At 56.5% G+C, this 16,866-nt stretch overlaps 1 protein-coding gene across 1 annotated transcript in view; it reads right to left on the bottom strand.

The window, feature by feature from the left end:
* Nucleotides 1-1,443: 1,443 nt before the first annotated feature.
* BMP8B (bone morphogenetic protein 8b) overlaps nucleotides 1,444-16,866 on the bottom strand; it is a 32,644-nt gene continuing 17,221 nt past the window's right edge. The window contains exons 4-7 of the mRNA XM_055342143.1: nucleotides 14,397-14,591; nucleotides 13,526-13,605; nucleotides 12,942-13,052; nucleotides 1,444-4,750 (exon numbers count right to left, since the gene is read on the bottom strand). Coding sequence (XP_055198118.1) covers nucleotides 4,601-4,750; nucleotides 12,942-13,052; nucleotides 13,526-13,605; nucleotides 14,397-14,591 — 536 coding nt within the window. The 3' untranslated portion in view covers nucleotides 1,444-4,600. The remainder of the gene's footprint in view (nucleotides 4,751-12,941; nucleotides 13,053-13,525; nucleotides 13,606-14,396; nucleotides 14,592-16,866) is intronic.

The following is a 16,866-nucleotide window of genomic DNA, read 5'->3' as shown; positions in this document are numbered from 1 at the left end:
GGAGGTCTCCTAACTGGGGGCCTAACCCAGCTGCTGCCTTTTTTGTGAATCCAGTTAACCAGCACAGCGTCAAAGCCTAAAGTATTTACTACTTGAATCTTTGGAGAAGTTTGCTAGGGCTAAAACCACTGGTCCCACCCGATGCTGAGCTCTGGTCCTGATGCAGGCACTGCCTGGAGCTTGTCAGGCTGGCTTCTCTCCCATCGCTCGCCACACCAGGGCTTTCAAGGATCCCCCACCTGCTGAGCCCTGTGGCCACTAGACACTCTGTGGCTGGGTTGCTAGGACCATCCAAATCCAGTGGGTTGGGTTTTTCATCTTGAGCTCTGGACAAGCCAGGTGCAGGAGAGGCCTGGTGCCTCCCAGCCCTGGTGACCCCAGCAAAGCTGCTGTGAGGGAGGACGGCATTCTGGCCCTACCTCTGGCTTCCATGTGCCCAGTGGACTCCCAGCCCTTGGTTGAGCTCCTGCTTGGGGTTTGTGTCCTTGCATCTTGCTAGGATGTACATGGTGACCCTTGACCCCGTGGAGCTCAAAAGAGACCTTCCCTTAAAGCACAGGCCCCCACTCTGAGGGCTAACTATGGCCATCACAGGTCAGTCCCAGCCAGGAAGGCATGTGTATGCAGGGCACGGCACGGCCCACCTCCCAAGAGGGCGCTGGCTTCTGTGACAATGACCTTGCTGCTTTCTGTTCTTCCCTGGTAACACCCACTGGGCACCAGCGTGCCCCCTGGTTCGCTCTGGAGTGTCCACAGGCGTTATTACTCTATCCAGAGCAGAACCCTATACAGAGGGGAAACCAAGGCCCAGGTGACAGGCTGCAAAGGTCACCCAAAACATGGCAGCACCCGGAGAGGAAGCTCGGCCTGCCTCCCTTTAGTTTAATGGGGTCCTGGGAGGTTTACTGGGCTCTAGCCTCAGTCTATGGCAGGGGGCCCAAGGCCCCAGGGGGACACCTGGTCATGGTCCCTATAATGAGCCTGGAAGGAACAGAGACCGTTTGGCTCTGCACCCCGGGGTGCAGTGGCCTGGCTGCCCAGTTCAGCCACCACGGCACACCCAAACCTCTGTTGCTTGGAAAGGCTCCGGCCCATCAGAAGTGGACCTAAGGGTGCCACGCGGCCTTGCTGTGGTCCAAAGGACAGAGTGCCTTCCTGGGTCGGCCTGCCCCCGTCCGAGGTGGCCTCCGGTCTGCGCACACTGCTCCACTGCGGCAGACAGAGCCGGGGGTTGCCAGTGCGCTAACTCCTTGGGCTCTGGCCCTGAGGTCGGGCCTGTGGCTACGCGAGCTCCCGCTCTGACCGCACATCTACCTCCAGGGGCTGCGGGCTCTATGTCACGGTCACGGTCATGACAGCCTCAGCAACCCCCCCAGGGATTAGGGACCTGTGTTGGAGTTGTGGACAGTCTTGTCAGCTTTGGGTATAAACGACCTAGAAAGCCATGTTTTCAAAAAATATTTATTAACAGGAAAATTTTTACGGCATAATAAAGTGGGAAAGGCATATTTGAAAGCAATCCATATAATAAAGTACGATCCCAATTTTGTAAAAACATCTGTAATGTGTAAACATCTCTATGCGTGTATCCTAAGAGAAAAGCCTAGAAATAAATTCATCCAGATACTGTGTTTATCTGAGTCATACAACTGTGGTGACTTCAGTTGTATTTTTTCCTAATTTTTCCTCCAAAACTGCATTATTTTTGTGAGAAGTTAAAAATCCGTTTTTCAACAGATGGGGCAAGCCTTGTGCCTTCAGCAGGCTGGTGCGCTCCCCCTGCCTCTGGGAGCACCGGGGGCGATTCCCAGCCTGGCCATAACCGGACTCTTCCCTGAGGCCTTGAGAGCTGTGAGAACACAAAGTCCTCCCTCCGTGGATCGCAGGGTGTAGATTTTGTAGGAAAAAGCATCTGCAGAACATTTTCTGAGAGGAGGTTTGGTGGACAAGCACAGAAAGGGCTAAGCAGTCAGCAAATTCCTTGTGATAATGCCAGCAAGTTCCAGTTGCTAAGTGTTTACGTGGGACACCTTGTCCTTTTTTTTTTTTTTTTTTTTTTTTGGGGGGGACACCTTGTCCTAAATGTGATCTTCACACTCGCTTGCAAGGAAGGAACCAAGATCCTGCTCCACAGAAAAAAACCAAGATTCAGACCCATCTGACTCCACACCTCTGTCCTCTTGCTATGCGGCCTCTTTTCCTGTTTCTGGATTTTTCCAGAACAGGTTACTTCCCCAATTTAGAAAACCTTAGAGCAGACAAGGCCTCGAGGCCAGCCTCGTGCTCCCCAAACCTCGAGGCTGCTGTACCTTTCTCCTCAGCCTTTTCCTGGCAGCAGTCATGGACTCCTCGTGGCTGTCCACGGGCCTGACCGTCCCCCTGTGCGTAGCCTTCCGTCCTGTGCAACCAGGTACACAAGCCACGGCCTGAGCAAGAGGAAGGGAAAGGGCGGCATCTGGGCCGCTCCCTCGGCTGCTGTCCTGGGCTCAGCAAACTGACAACTGGGAACAGAACACACGCAGCGAGCGCGTGCCGCACCGTGCAATAAACGGAGGGAGACGCACGGGCTTTGTGTCCACTCACGATTGCGTCCTGCTCGGGGCAGTTCCTGTTGGATCTCATTTAGAGTCTGCGCGGGCTGCAGAGGTTCTGCGAGCGGCACCCAGGGAGCCAGGCGAAGGCTTTTCAGTTGTTGTGCACGCACAGTGAGACTTAGCTCCAGGCGCTCGTGCCGTGCTGCCCGACAGGAGGTTTTGACAGACACCCCTGGCGCACCGCTGGCTGTGCCAGGCCGCCACTGGGTGCTGGCTACCAGGGGAAGTAAAAAACTGTTGAAATAATTGGCTGATTTCAAATTTACATTTGCCTGAAAGACAATCCTTGATGTTAGGAAGACAAGTGTCAGCTGAGGACTCGAATGGCAAACAGGTTCCTGTCCTACCAGCCAATCTGTGACCGCCACCTGAGCCCTGAGTCCAGGGTCATGAGGCTGTCTCTGCGTGCAGGGTGAGAAAGGGTTAGACATGTTCCTGGCGGAAGGCCCAGTGCCCACAGGTACAGGTGGGAAAGTGAAGCCCAAAGGAGGCTCCAAGTCTGGTTGCCTCACATCTGGACCAGAGTTTAGGTCCTTCTACTGATGGGGAGCTCACCCCCTAGCACACAGTCCAGGCACAATCTGCATCTGCTCCTGTCCCCCCAGGTGCCTGTGGAGGGGCTTTTGCCCCCCAGCAGGGCCTGGCCTCCACACCTGTGGTCCCGGGGCCCCTCCTCGGGGGGCGGGGTGACTGGGGATGTGCCCCGGGGGTACATGGTGCTTCTGCCTCCGCCCCGCTGGGCCTAGGGGGGTGGGGGGGACAGGCCCAGGCAGCTGGACTGGGCTGAGCGGGGAAATTACAGGCTTGGCAGCGGCTCCGGGCAGAGGAGCGGTTTCCGGGAGCGCCCCGCCCGGGCCCCTAATTACTGCCTGTCGCGCCCTGGCTCACAGGTCCCGAGGTAGAGGACAGCACTCCTGGGCACACAGGGTGGTGCAGATTATGGTGACAACTTCTGGCCATAGCGGGGGCTGGGAGGCCGTGCCCTGGCCGCAGGCTGCCCAGGGTCCCAGGTGCACTGCTCTGGGTGAAGTGGATTGCCCCCTGGCCTGCACAAGATGGCAAAGTTTCCACTTAACATGTCAACTTTGATGTGCAGGCAGTGGCTGCAGGGAACTCCAGTACGCGTCATTTTGAAATTCTATACAGATTTGGAAGAAAAAAATATCAGGATTGATGATTGGTGTTTGCCACGCCAAAGGGAAATCATGTCATGTGTGCTGAGCACTGTCATCTCGGGCCACCCGACGTATCACCGGATAGGCTCAATACGGAGCTTCCCAGGGGCTGAGCTGCTCGTAGCTCAGCATGGGGACAGGCAGGCGAACGAAGCCGTCCAAATGTTTTGTTCCTACAAAGGCCAAACATCCATGCCCTGTACCCCTTCCCCAGATGGCAGAGGCAGATCAAGACAGGAAGACGGGAGGGGGAGACAAGTGCCATTGGCCTTTGTCCTACACCATGTTGTTCATTCAACTCTTTCTCCAGTTGACCCACATGCCTGTGGCCAGCGAGTTGTAATTCAGATTCACAACTACACAACGAGGGCAAGTCCACATTCTAACAAAAGTGCCCAGAAAGCGCCAGGGAGGGGCAGGCAACCGGAGGTGGACCAGACCCTGTCTACACATACCAAGCCCTGAAATGGACAGTGAATACCCGGAGGTAGCCACCCTGGGCCCTAGGTGCCTGTTTACCGCAGACCACCCTGCACGGGTAGGTCCTCAGACAGGACTTTGGTTTCAACCCAAAATGCTGGTCAGGATGTGCCTGTGGAGGAGGCTGGGAGAGAACCTACTTGATGACTCAGACCACCAGGCCTGAGGGCAAAGGACTGTTACAAGCCACAGGCAGGGAAGGATGCAGAGGCCTGGAGAAGATCCAGCCCAGGCAGGAAGGCGAGGGGAGCGTACGTACATATGTTGATCTGAGGACCAGGCTGGGTCTCAGGGTCCCCTGCCTCCGGAGTGGGAGGACGTAGGCAGGAGGCACAGGGGGTGGGCAGCGCCTCAGTGGCAGCCGCACGCCCTGACCACCATGTTGCGGTGCTTGCGCAGGATGACGTTGTTGCTGCTGTCATAGTAGAGCACGGAGGTGGCGCTCAGCTTGGTGGGGGCGCAGCACGCCTTGGGGACCGCATCCGGCTTCATCAGGTGCACCTGGCCAGACGGGGCGGCGGGCAGAGGCATGAACACGGGGCTTCCCCGAGCCCCCACCCCCTGCGCCCTCCCCACCTGCAGCAGAGGCAGGTGCTGACATGGAGACGTGCCCCACCCTGTCCCCGCCCCACTGCCCTCAGGGCACCCCCTGGGCCCCAGCCGGCTCCCCTCAGACAGGACAGCCCAGCACACAGTGCCCCTCCGGGTGCCCTCCGCGCCCCTCTGTGCCTCTGTGATGTGCCCCCCCCCTTAGCCATTCGTGGTCTGTCTCCCTCCCACGTGCGAGCCGGTGATGGGCACAGGCCTGGAGATGGCCCAGCAGCCTAGGCCCGCCCCTGGGGTGTGCAACGCGCTTCTCCCGCAAAGCGCTTCCCACACTGGAGCCCACCTCTAAGGCCACGACTGTTCTGGACAGACCAGGACTGAGGCCCGGGGCCTGGGGGCGGCACGAGGCTCCCCACGTGGCAGTGCGACCTGGGCCCAGTGCACTGACCTCTTACCCCCTCCCCCCAGCCCCGCTGCCAGGAACGAGCCCAGGGGAGCGGCCTTTCAGCCTCCGAAAAATACGCCCCTGCGCCGAGAGGACGGGCTGCAGCGCCAGCGGCCGGGCAGGGGCCACATGCAGGGAGCCTGGATGGGGGGGCTGCAGGGGCGAGGCGGCCTCCCCGCAGCCCTGGCAGGGGCGCCGCGCGGGACCCGGACGAAGCCGTCTGGTGGGGGGCCCGCCGGCAGCCTGCCCCCCCCCCCCCCCCCCCGGGCCCGGTCTTGGCCCCGTAGGCCCAGCGCGGAGCCGCCTGCGGAAGGACGCCGGTTGCTCGGGGCCCAGCAGCCTCGCGGAGGCCCAGCCTGGCGGGGACGCGGCTGCCACTGCCCCCAACGTCCCCACCTCCACGCGCCGTGGCTGGGCTTGGTGTCCGTGGGCCCACGGGACAGAAACCGGGGGACACGGCCGCCCTGCAGCAGCCGCGGGGCTCTGTGGGCTGGAAACCCGCAAGGGCCGCTCCTGAGCTGGGGCTGGGGGGGACGTCGGGCGCCACCGGGCGCGGCCTGAGACTCCCCGCAGACGACGGACAGAAAGACAGGCCTTTGTCCCATCTGGGCCCAGACCAGGGACTGTGGAGGCCGCGGTGCCAGCCCACTTAGCTTGGTGTGGGCCCTGGGCGAGCAGGTCACAGGGTCTGTCACTGGCTGGGCCGCTCTGGGTACAGTCACGACCCTGCCAAGGGGATACAACGACTCTCTGCTCGTTCCCCACACCAGCGTATCCAGGACACAGGCCTCACGCCAGCCCCACCGGGATCGGGGCACAGAGATGTCCCAACCTGGTCCCCACTCTCACGGACTCCATGGGGAGGGAAGGGGACACAGGGAATATTCCAGTCGGCACCCAGGACCTCGGGGTCAGCACAGCCCTCCAGCCCAACGGGCTCACCTGCAGACCCCAGGTGCCCCACTCCCTGCCCCTCCCGAGGGCCGCCCCGCCTCTGCCCTGTACCACACCCTGGCGGTGGCCACCACAGCCCCCCGCTGGCACCCTGCCTGCCCCGCCCCACCCCTGTCCTTCTGCGCTGCAGCCGGAGCCCCACTTCCAGAGAGCAAGGCAGGTGGTGGCACTTTGCACCTGCTTGCCCTGGACAAGGGATTAAGTCCACCCACCTGGCCCTTCAGGTGGGACCCAAGGCCCCGTGAGTGGCCCCTGACCCCCGATGTCACCTGCCGCCCGAGCCCACCCAGCCAGCCGGACTTGGGAGCTGCAGGGGCCCCTCGGCCCGCAGGCCCTTGAGCCCCGGGAGGAGCAGGAAGCAGGTGCGTAAAGGGCAGCTGGGGCTCACGTGCCTCATCCCACTGAGCTCCGGGCAGAAGGCGGCTCCTGGGGGCGGGCAGGGGGGGTGGGCAGACCCAGCCTGATGAGGGAAAGGCGGTTACCACGGAGCCAAAGCCCCCGCGGTGCTGCATCTCCTCGCCCCTGGAGCTCCCAGACAGGCTTGGGGACACAGGAGCTAGGAGTCCAGGTCCACCTTCTAGGAGGTGTCCACCCCGAGTCAGTAACACGTAAGCCTTGGGGTGCCGCGTTGGTAGCAGACGCCACCCCCGAGGGTGAGGGACGCACAGACTGACCCAGAGCCGACTCCAAGGCCCAAGGCAGAGAGAAGGGCCCAGAAGGGGGCGGAGGGGGCGGACCCTCACCAGGAGCCCCGGGAAGGCACAGCCCCTGGCGGCCAGTGTTGAAACCCAGAGGGGCTGGATTTCGGGGTTCTTAGGACCTGAGCACTTCCAGCGGCCCGTGGGCCAGCAGCAGCCTGGCTGGGTGAGGGGGGGGTGGCGGGAGAAGCCACCCCGCCTGGGGCCCCACCTGAGTTGGGAGCTGCTCACCCTCCCAGAGCACAGCCCAGAGACCCCGGGGCACCCAGGGGCCGCGGAGCCTTCCCCTCCTCCCCTCCCCCCCGCCCCCCAGCACCCCGTGGGAACCAGCGCCCCCGAGGCCCCACCCACCTCTCCACCCCTCCCTGCAGTCCTGCCCCCCTCCAGGGGCCCCTCCCACAGGCCTTGCTGCCAGCAGCTCCCAGAGCAGCTCCCCACGACCCAAGCTGCTCTGGCCACACCCGGCTCGGGCCCTGCAGCAGCGGCTGCCCTCGAGCAGGGGACCAGCGCACACACCTGCAAACACTGCGTGCCCCCCCCACTACACGGTGGGCTGAGCCCCTTCGAGGTGGCACGCTAGCCCAGCAGCAGCAAGCAGCCCCACCAGGGCCAGTGGCTCCTTGGGACTCCTGCCCTGGGGAGAGGGAAGGACGACTATACACACACAGAGGAGACGCCCCTGAAGACCGGTTCCGGTGAACGGGGGCACCGCTGCAGGGCACTACAGGACCTCGGCTTCAGGAGGCCGCTGCCTTTAAGAGCCGGAGGCGTAGCTGACCTTCCTCACACACAGAGACAGACGTGGAGAGTTAGAATCAGGAGACAGTACATTCCAGATGAAAGAACAAGACACAATCACAGCAAGACACCTAAGAGAAACGTCAGCAATATACCTGCTAGAGATTTTATTTATTTATTTTTTCCTGCTAGAGATTTTAAAGGAATGACCACAATGATACCGTACGTGAAAAGAGTGGAGGACGTCAGTGAGACCCTTAAAGAGATAAAAAAAACAACCAGTCAGAGATGAGGAACACCATAAATGCGATTTAAAACACACTGGAGGGGTGCCTGGGTAGCTCAAGGGCTTAAGTGTCTGATTCTTGGTTTTGGCTCAGGTGAGTCATGGGATCGAGTCCTGCATCAGACTCCTGCTTGGTGTGCAGTCTGCTGGAGATTCTCTCCCCCTGTCCCCCTCATGCTCTTCATCTCTCTGTCAAATAAATAAATCTTAACACACACACACACACACACACACACACACACGATAGAATAAAGAGTAGGCTAGAGGAATCAGAGAACAAATCAGTGATCTGGAAGACAGAGTAATGGAAAGTAATCAGGGGGGCACCTGGGTGGCTCAGTGATTGAGCATCTGCCTTTGGCTCAGGTCATTATCCCGGGGTCCAGGATCAAATCCCACATCAGGCTCCCTGTAGGGAGCCTGCTTCTCCCTCTGCCTATGTCTCTGCTATTCTCTCTGTGTCTCTCATAAAAAAATAAATATAAATAAATATAAATATCTTAAAAAAAAAAAAAAGGAAAGTAATCAAGGTCACCAGATGAGAGAGGGGAAAATTACGCAGAATGAGAATAGATTTAAGGAACTCAGCAACACCATCAAGCATTTAACATCCTCATCACAGGGATCCCAGAATGAGAAAAGAGAGAAAAGGGGCAGAATATTTATTTGAGGAAATAACAGCTGAAGAAATAGGAGGAAGGAAACAGAAATCCAGATTCAAGAGGTAGATCCTGGAACCAGATCAACCCAAGGAGATCTGCTCCAAGACACACAGTAATCAAAATGGCAAAAAGGAGTGCTACAGAGAATGTTTAAAGCACCAAGAGGGGATTTAAAAAAAAAAAAAAAACACCCAACAGCGCATACAGGGGAACCCTAGAAGGCAATCAGCTGAGTTTTCAGCAGAAACACTGCAGGCCAGAAGGGAGTGGCATGATATATTCAAAGTGCTGAAAGGAAAAAAGCTGTAGCCAGGACAACTCTGTCCAACAAGGCTATCACTCAGAACAGAAGGACAGATAAAGTGCTTCCCAGAAAACAAAAGTTAAAGGAATTCATGACCACTAATCAGCCCCACAGGAAGTGTTAAAGGAGATTTTTCTAGTGGAAAGAAAAGATCATAAGTAAGATTAAGAAAAGTAGGAAGTAGGAAGCAGCAGTAAAAATAAGTATGTTTATAAAAATCAGCCAAAGGACTCACAAAATAAAAGGATGTAAAGCACGACACCATATACCTAAATGATGAGGTGGGGGGAGAGGAGTAAAGAATGGGTTCATCTTAAACAACCATCAACTTAATACAGACTGCTCTAAGCAGAAAATGTTATGTACAAACCCAACGGTAACCACAAATCAAAAGCCAGGAATAGGTGTGCAAAAATGAAAGGGCAAGGTAACCACATATATTACTAAAAAAAGTCTGCACTAGACATGAGAGTAGGGAGCAAGGGAGGAAAGGAACAGAAGACATACAAAAACAACCACAATGGAATGGCAAATAAAACAAAATGGCAACATGTACATCCCTATCAATAATTACTTTGAATGTAAACGGACTAAATGCCCCAATCAAAAACACTGGGTAATAGAACGGATACAAAACAAAAAAAGACCCATCTATACGCTGCCTACGTAAAACACCCATTTCAGATGGTGAGACACCTGCAGACTGAAAGTGAAAGGGTGGAGAAGCATTTATCGTGCAGACAGACACGATAATGAAGCCAGGACATGGGACAAAACAGACTTTAAAGACTATAAGAGACAGAGAATGACACTATATAATCATAAAGGGAACAATCCAACAAGAAGCTATAACAATTGTAAATACTTATACACCCAATATGGGAGCACTCATATACATAAAACAGTAATAACAAACACGTAGTAAACTGACAGTAATACAGTAATAACAGGGGACTTTAACACCCTAGTTACATCAACAGATAGATCATCCAAACAAAATCAACAAGAAAACAGTGTCTTTGAATGACACATTTGACCAGATGATTTTAACATATATTCAGAACATTCCACCTTAAGAATATACACTTTATGGGATCCCTGGGTGGCTCAGTGGTTTGGCGCCTGACTTCGGCCCAGAGCATGATCCTGGTGTCCCAGGATCGAGGCCCACATCGGGCTGCCTGCATGGAGCCTGCTTCTCCCTCTGCCTATGTCTCTGCCTATCTCTCTGTATCTCTCATGAATAATGAATAAAATCGTTAAAAATATATATATATATATACACTTTACAAGTGCATATGGAACACCTTCCAGAACAGATCACATATGAGTCCACAAAACTAGTCTCAATAAATTACAAAAGATTAAAGTCATACCATGCATCTTTTCTAACCATAATATTACAGAACTAGAAACCCAACACAAGAAAGAGTCTGGAAAGAGCACGAATACATGCAGGTTAAATAACATACTGTCAAAAAATGAATAGGTCAACCGAGAAATCAAAGAGTAAAATTTAAAAATATATGGAAAAAAAACTAATGAAAACGAAAGCACAATTGTCCCAAATCCTTGGGATGCAGCAAAAGCTGTCCAGAGAAGGAATTTTATAGCCACACAGGACTATCTCAAAAAGCAAAAAAATCTGAAATAACCTTATGTCACAGCTAAAGGAGCTAGAAAAAGAACAAAATCAGCAGGAGGACAGAAATACTAAAGATGAGAACAGAAATAAATGAAACAGAAACAAAAAATAAAAAAAGAGACCAAGGCACCTGGATGGCTCAGTTGGTGGAACATGGGACTCTTGATCCTGGGGTCATGAGTTTGAACTCCATTTTGGGTGCAGAGATTACTTAAAAACAAATCGCATCGATGAAATCAGGAAACCAGGAACTAGTTCTTTGAAAAGATCAATAAAATTGATGAACATTTAGTCAGGCTCAAAAAAAAAAAAAAAGAGCAAGAGAGGGAGGACTCAAAATCAGAAGTGAAGAGGAGAAATAGCACTGCGGAAATATAAAAGATTATAATAGAAGAGTATTATGAAAATTATACGGCAGCAAACTGGGCAACAAGAAATGAATACATTCCTAGAAACATAATCTACCAAAACTACAAGAGGGAAGAAAGAAAATTTGAACAGATCAATTACCAGCAAAGGAATGGAATCAGTATCAAAAGCTCCCAAGAAACAAAGTCCAGGACCGGGTGGCTTCACAGGCGAATTCTACCAAACATTAAAAAAAGGAGTTACACCTATTCTCAAACTGTTCCTAAGAGAAGAGTGGAAGGAAAACTTCCCAATTCATTCTACAAGGCCAGCATTGCACCGATACCATAACTAAAGACACTACAAGTAAAGAGAACTGAGGCCAACATTGCTGATGAATACACATGCAAAGTCCTCAACGAAATACTAGCAAACTGAATCCAACAATACATTAAAAAATTATTCACGATGATCAAGTGGGATTTATTCCTGGGATGCAATGGTTGTTCAATATTTACAAATAAGTCAATCTGATACATGAATAAGAGAAAGAACTAAAACCATATGACCGTTTCAAAAGTTGCAGAAAACACATTTGACAAAGTACAACATCCATTCATGAAAAAAAAAAAAAAACTCAGGAAAGTAGGTTTAGAGGGAACATACCTCAAAAATAAAAGCCGTATATGAAAAACCCAGAGTGAACATCATACTCAATGCTGAAAACCAGAGATTTTCGTAAGGTCAGGAACAAGGGAAGGATGCCCCTGCGCCACTTTTATTCGACGTAACACCGGAAGTCATAACCACAGCAATCAGACAAGAAAAAGGGAAACAAAGGCAACCAGATCAAGAAAGAAGAAAAATTTTCACTGTTTGCAGATAACCTGATACTATATGTAGAAAACGTTAGAGACGCCACCAAAAAACCTGCTAGAATTGATAAATGAATCCAGTAATGTCACAGGCTACAAAACCAGTATACAGAAATGTGGGATTTGTATACACTAAATAGAAGCAGCAGAAAGAGAAAATAAGAAAACAAAGAGTTTCTTTTACAGTTTACACCCATTTACAGTTGCACCAAAAATAATAAAACACCAAAGACTAAGCTTAACCAAGGAGGTGAAAGACCAATACTCCGAAAACTATAAAACAATCATGAAAGAAGGTGGAGGTGACACAAACGGGCAGATCCCCAGGCTCAGTGGCTGAGCGAGGCAGTACTGGTAGAGCCCCCGCGCCTCCCAGGGTACACACGGCCTTAACGCGATCCCTATCATCACACCCGGAGCACTTGTGACAGAACTAGAACAATCCCAGAATTTATATGGAACCACAAAACCCCCCTAGGAGCCAAAGCGTCGTGAAAGAGAAAAACGAAACTGGAAGTCTGACAATCCCAGATTTCGAGCTACACTGCAAAGCGGTAGGAAAACCCTCAGCGACAGCGGCAGCGACAACGCCCCTCCCAGGGGCGATCTTCCAGCACTGAGGCTGCCCCCCCCCCCAGCACGGGAGCCACAGCACCTGTGGGGAACACCAAGCGCCAAAGGAGCAGGACAAAGAGCCGACGGGGAGGTAACAGAGGGGGCCGAGGCCCAGCAGCTCAGCGGGGCACCCGTCACCCGGCCCCGTACACATGCAGCGGGAGGCCCAATGCACACGCCCGTCGCTCACCCCGCGTACGTCTGTGCCACACGGAGGCTAAGCACGCCGGCGACACGGTGGTGCGTGTGCTCAGAGCACACAGGGACCCAGGCGGGACGCACGTCTGCTGTGTGCCGTGCGTCTGACCACAGCGAGCAGGTCGTGTAAGTCGCGTGTGTAGCGCACAGAGGTGGGGGCGCGCCAGCAGTCAGGGTAAGTCGGGTGTGTGCGGGTGCAGGTGCACACACAGCTGGGCCACCCGGGCACCGGCTCCTGGACAGGCGTGAGCCCGGAACTGCTCGTGCATGCAGGGAAGCTCCTGTGCACAGAGCCTCCCCGACACCCGGGGCTGCCACCCACCCGGCGCTGCGAGCCCCCGCCCCGTGGGTCCGGGCAGGACGGACGCGGGTACTGACCAGGGACTGCAGGATGGCGTGGTTGGTGGCGTTCATGCACGAGTCCAGCGGGAAGGAACACTCGCCCTCACAGTAATAGGCTGAGTAGCCCTGGGGGGCGATGACCCAATCCTGGGGGGTAATGGGAGAGGGTGAGTCCCGGCGGACGCCCCCTCCTGAGCCCCGAATCTAGCACCCAGCGTGGCATGACTCGGGCCGCCCCTTCCCCTCCCGCAGCCCCAGGCCAGGCTGCCGACCCTCGGCTCCCTCCAGGCAGGCTCCCCCAGGAGGCACCACCAGCAGGCCCGGCAGGGGGCGGGCACAGCTCTGTCCCCCGGAGCCCACGCCTCCTGCAGCTGCAGCCCCAGCCTCTGTTTCCCTGTTGCAGAGCTGACGTGTCATGGCTGAGGATTCAGACTGGCCCCGTTTCCCCGGTTTTACCCCAAAGCACCTCCTCACACTAAGACATTCTCCCTTCAGAAAACACATCAGAACCTAACGCACAAGAAAATTAAAGTCACCGTAATGGGACCTCCCCCGGGGACACACTTAGGATCTTCGGGTGGGGACGGTCATTTAAGCAAAGGAGGCGAATCGGAACTTACCAGCCAGCCCAGGTCCTGGAAGCTGACGTAGAGCTCGTGCCGCCGGCACACCTGCCGGCCATCGGCGCCGTGAACGTCATCTGCAGGGACAGAAGCAGGGGCTTTCCTGGGGTTCCTGCTCCGGGCAGCCACCACAGGGAGCTCCCAGGGCGGGGACACCCTACCGGGCACATTTGTTGAATAAATGAATGAAGTGAAACTAATGCCCTGGTGTCCTGAAGCCCATCCTGCAGCAGTGCTGGTGCCATGACCCAGCTCGAGAGCCTTCGCCGGCTCCAGGTGGCTCCCGATCGCTGCAGGGCAACCCTGCAACTTGCTCAGAGCCTCCCCTGACCTCCAACTGCGGCCCCGCGATGCTCCCGTAAACAGCCAGGGGACCCTGGGCCACAGGTGGCTCCTCCTTTTCTGCAGAGACCCCTCCTGACCTCACCCCACCTCTCCTGCCACACCCATTCCACCCGATGGAGGGGCTCCTGGAGGCCAAAGGGTGACCCCCCGTGGAGGGAAGGGGGCAGGAGGGCAGGGGCAGGGCAGGCCCATCCCTGATCCTGAGCGGCTCAGCCTGGTGGGACACAAACAACTGTGGATCCTCGGGGGACCCAGGGGGGACCTGAGAGCCACCAGTGCCTGGAGGAAGGGGCACCTGAAGCTAAGGGAGACTTCTGGAAAAAGCCCTGGTGCCAGGGGAGGGCAGAGAAGGCGCCCCTGGGAGGCGGGGACGGAGGCCGGTGGCCGGTCCTCGGGGCCCACGAGGTAAGCAGGTGTCAGACAAGCGTTGGAGGGTGACCACAGGCTTGAAGCCGCTGAGGCCCCGAGGGTTCGGTCCCCGCCGCCGTCCTCGAGCCCGGCCCAGGCCCGCCCCGGACCTCACCGAAGATCCCTGGGAGGCGGTTCGGGTGCGGCAGCTCGTTGCTTTTCTTCGGCGGCCTCCTCTTCAGGGGCCTCGCTGCCCGAGGGGCGCGGACGGGACCGGGGCTCGCCCTGAAAAAAGTGACCAGGAAAGGCTGCTTGGAGCGCGGCGCCCGTCGCCCCAGCAGACCGGCCAGGCCAGGATCCACGCTGTGCCCTGGGACGGAGAGAGGAGAAAGGCGGTCACTCGCGGGCGGGGGTGCACGGGGACGGCGGGGACCCTCCACCATGGCCTGCACGGTGTCCCCACCCGGAGGGACACGGTCCCAGGGGCACGGGGGGGAGGGGCCTCGCCACCACAGGGTCGCTGTTTGTGACACCGGTGAACCCTCTACACGTTCGAGCTCCTCCCACTGGTGACCTCAGGCCTCTCCACGGTCCCTGGACCACGTGCTTCCCAGGAAGCCTCAGAGCCAGGCTGCCAGGGGCGCACAGCACCCCGGGTCCCACCTCCGTCCGAGGGCCCCGAGGCTTTCGGGGGATCGATGGATCTGTGACCCAGGGGACTGGGGCGGTCGCCAGGTGGGAGCCACGGCTTGCTCTGCCTGGCACGGCCAAGAGCAGGGCGCTGAGTGTCCCCTGAGGCCCACAGGTGGGACACAGGGCAGCGGGGCAGAGACATCTGGCCAGAGGCCCAGGGCCGGGGTCCAGCCCACGTCGGTCTGACCCCAGTCCTTACTCACTTACAGGGTTAACCCCAGGTCTGTGGGTCACAAGAGAGGAAAGGCTGTGGGGGGGGGACACGGGGACCTCGGGCTAGGAAGAGGGACACCCGGGAAAATGGGATTTGATCCCGCAGCTGCTTAGAGACGAGGATGCCAGGAGAAACACTCACGACCCTGGGAACGTCCCCTCCACCAGTAAGACTCCCTGGGCCCCTTGTCTTTCCAAATGTCCTCCTGACTTTTTAAAGATCTTTTATTTATTTGCGGGGGGAGGGGCAGGCGGAGAGGGAGGGAGCCTCTCAAGCAGACTCCCCGCTGGCGCAGGGCCCCGCGGGGCGCGGGCCCAGGACCCTGAGATCACGAGCTGAGCCAAACCCAAGAGTTGGCCGCTCCACCGACTGGGCCACTCGCCTCCTGGGTTTTTAATTGTCAAAGTGACACAACAGCAATGCAAAGTGGCCTCGGAGGAAAATACCACTTGGAAATCTCTCCCCACTCCAACTCGGCATTTTCATTTTTCTGGAATGTTATCATGCCAATCAAAGCTTTACACAACAGTCACCGTAATAGTCTCTATTTTTTCCAACTTTTTCACCCAAACATGGTCACTGCAATTAAGATGTCTCCACTCCGAGCATTTCAAGCCTATAAAACTCCTTTGAGAAAATATACATAATATTTGGATATTAGCTCCACTCCAGGCACGTGGGGTACGTGCTGGCTTTCGCGATAAAGACGAGTGGCCACAGGCCCCTTCATTTTCTCTTCCTGAGGAATTTTGTTAAACGACAGGAGCTGAACACTAAGTCCATCTTATGTTTCGTGTAACGCAGAGCCAACAGCTCCATTCTGGGGACACGTCACCTCGGGGTGGCCACCCTGACCCCCCTCACGTATGCAGAGAAACACACGCGTTGAGCACACAGTACGCAGACGTGCACACGCACAAGCACCACGTGTTCCGTCGGCGGCCCTCCCGCGACTCGCCGTGACACAGCGCAGGTCAAGGGCACCGCCCGCCCCACCGCGGTCCTGCTCTGCTGGCGACGGTACCCCCTAGACAGCCGAGCTTTGGGCCGTGTCCTCGGGCCAAGATGCTCCAACAACCAGTCAACCCGGACACTGACCTCTGACCTCACCGCCACAAACAGGTGCGCTGGACCCGTTAGAGGCTCCACTCGGGACGAATCCTGCCCGATTGCGGCCCCTGCTCTGGGCGCAGGCCCTTCCGCACCCTCCGGCCCACCTCAGGCTGCGGGGGGGGGGTGTGACCCAGGAGCCTCGCTGAGGGACCTTCAGGGCGCCGGGCTGAAAGCTGGACGGTCCCAGCCCTGGCCCAGGTCCGCTCTGTCCCTCTGCTTAGGATTCTCCATCACGGGGGGACAAGGGGCTCATCCCTCCTCCTCCCTTCCAGCGCCCTACTCTCCTCTAGCCGGCTGCGCCCGGGAAGCCTGGCCTGCCCCACGGGGCGGCTGGACAACCGTCAGGTCCCCTCCCCGGATGCCCCAGACGGTGCCCCACCATCCATCCCGCCCCCAGGTGGCCCCATCAGGGCGCAGGGGCTGCCTTCCCTCAGGGTGAGGCCCCAGGGAGGCCGCTCACAGGCCTTCCTTCACCCCCGAGACTCCCCAGGCCTGGCCCACATGCTCCTGAGGGCTGTGTGCACCTCACAGCGACGTGAGGGAGGGTGCCCGCTCCACGCCAGGCTGTGGTCTCATCCTCACACACACACATTTGCACGCACACACGCCTGCAGATGAACTCACT

This window comes from Nyctereutes procyonoides, unplaced genomic scaffold (assembly GCF_905146905.1).
Source record: "Nyctereutes procyonoides isolate TBG_1078 unplaced genomic scaffold, NYPRO_anot_genome, whole genome shotgun sequence".
In the NCBI taxonomy this organism is placed as follows: domain Eukaryota; kingdom Metazoa; phylum Chordata; class Mammalia; order Carnivora; family Canidae; genus Nyctereutes; species Nyctereutes procyonoides.
Note: the sequence above shows the minus strand (reverse complement) of the source record. Positions and strands in the feature narration are given on the sequence as shown.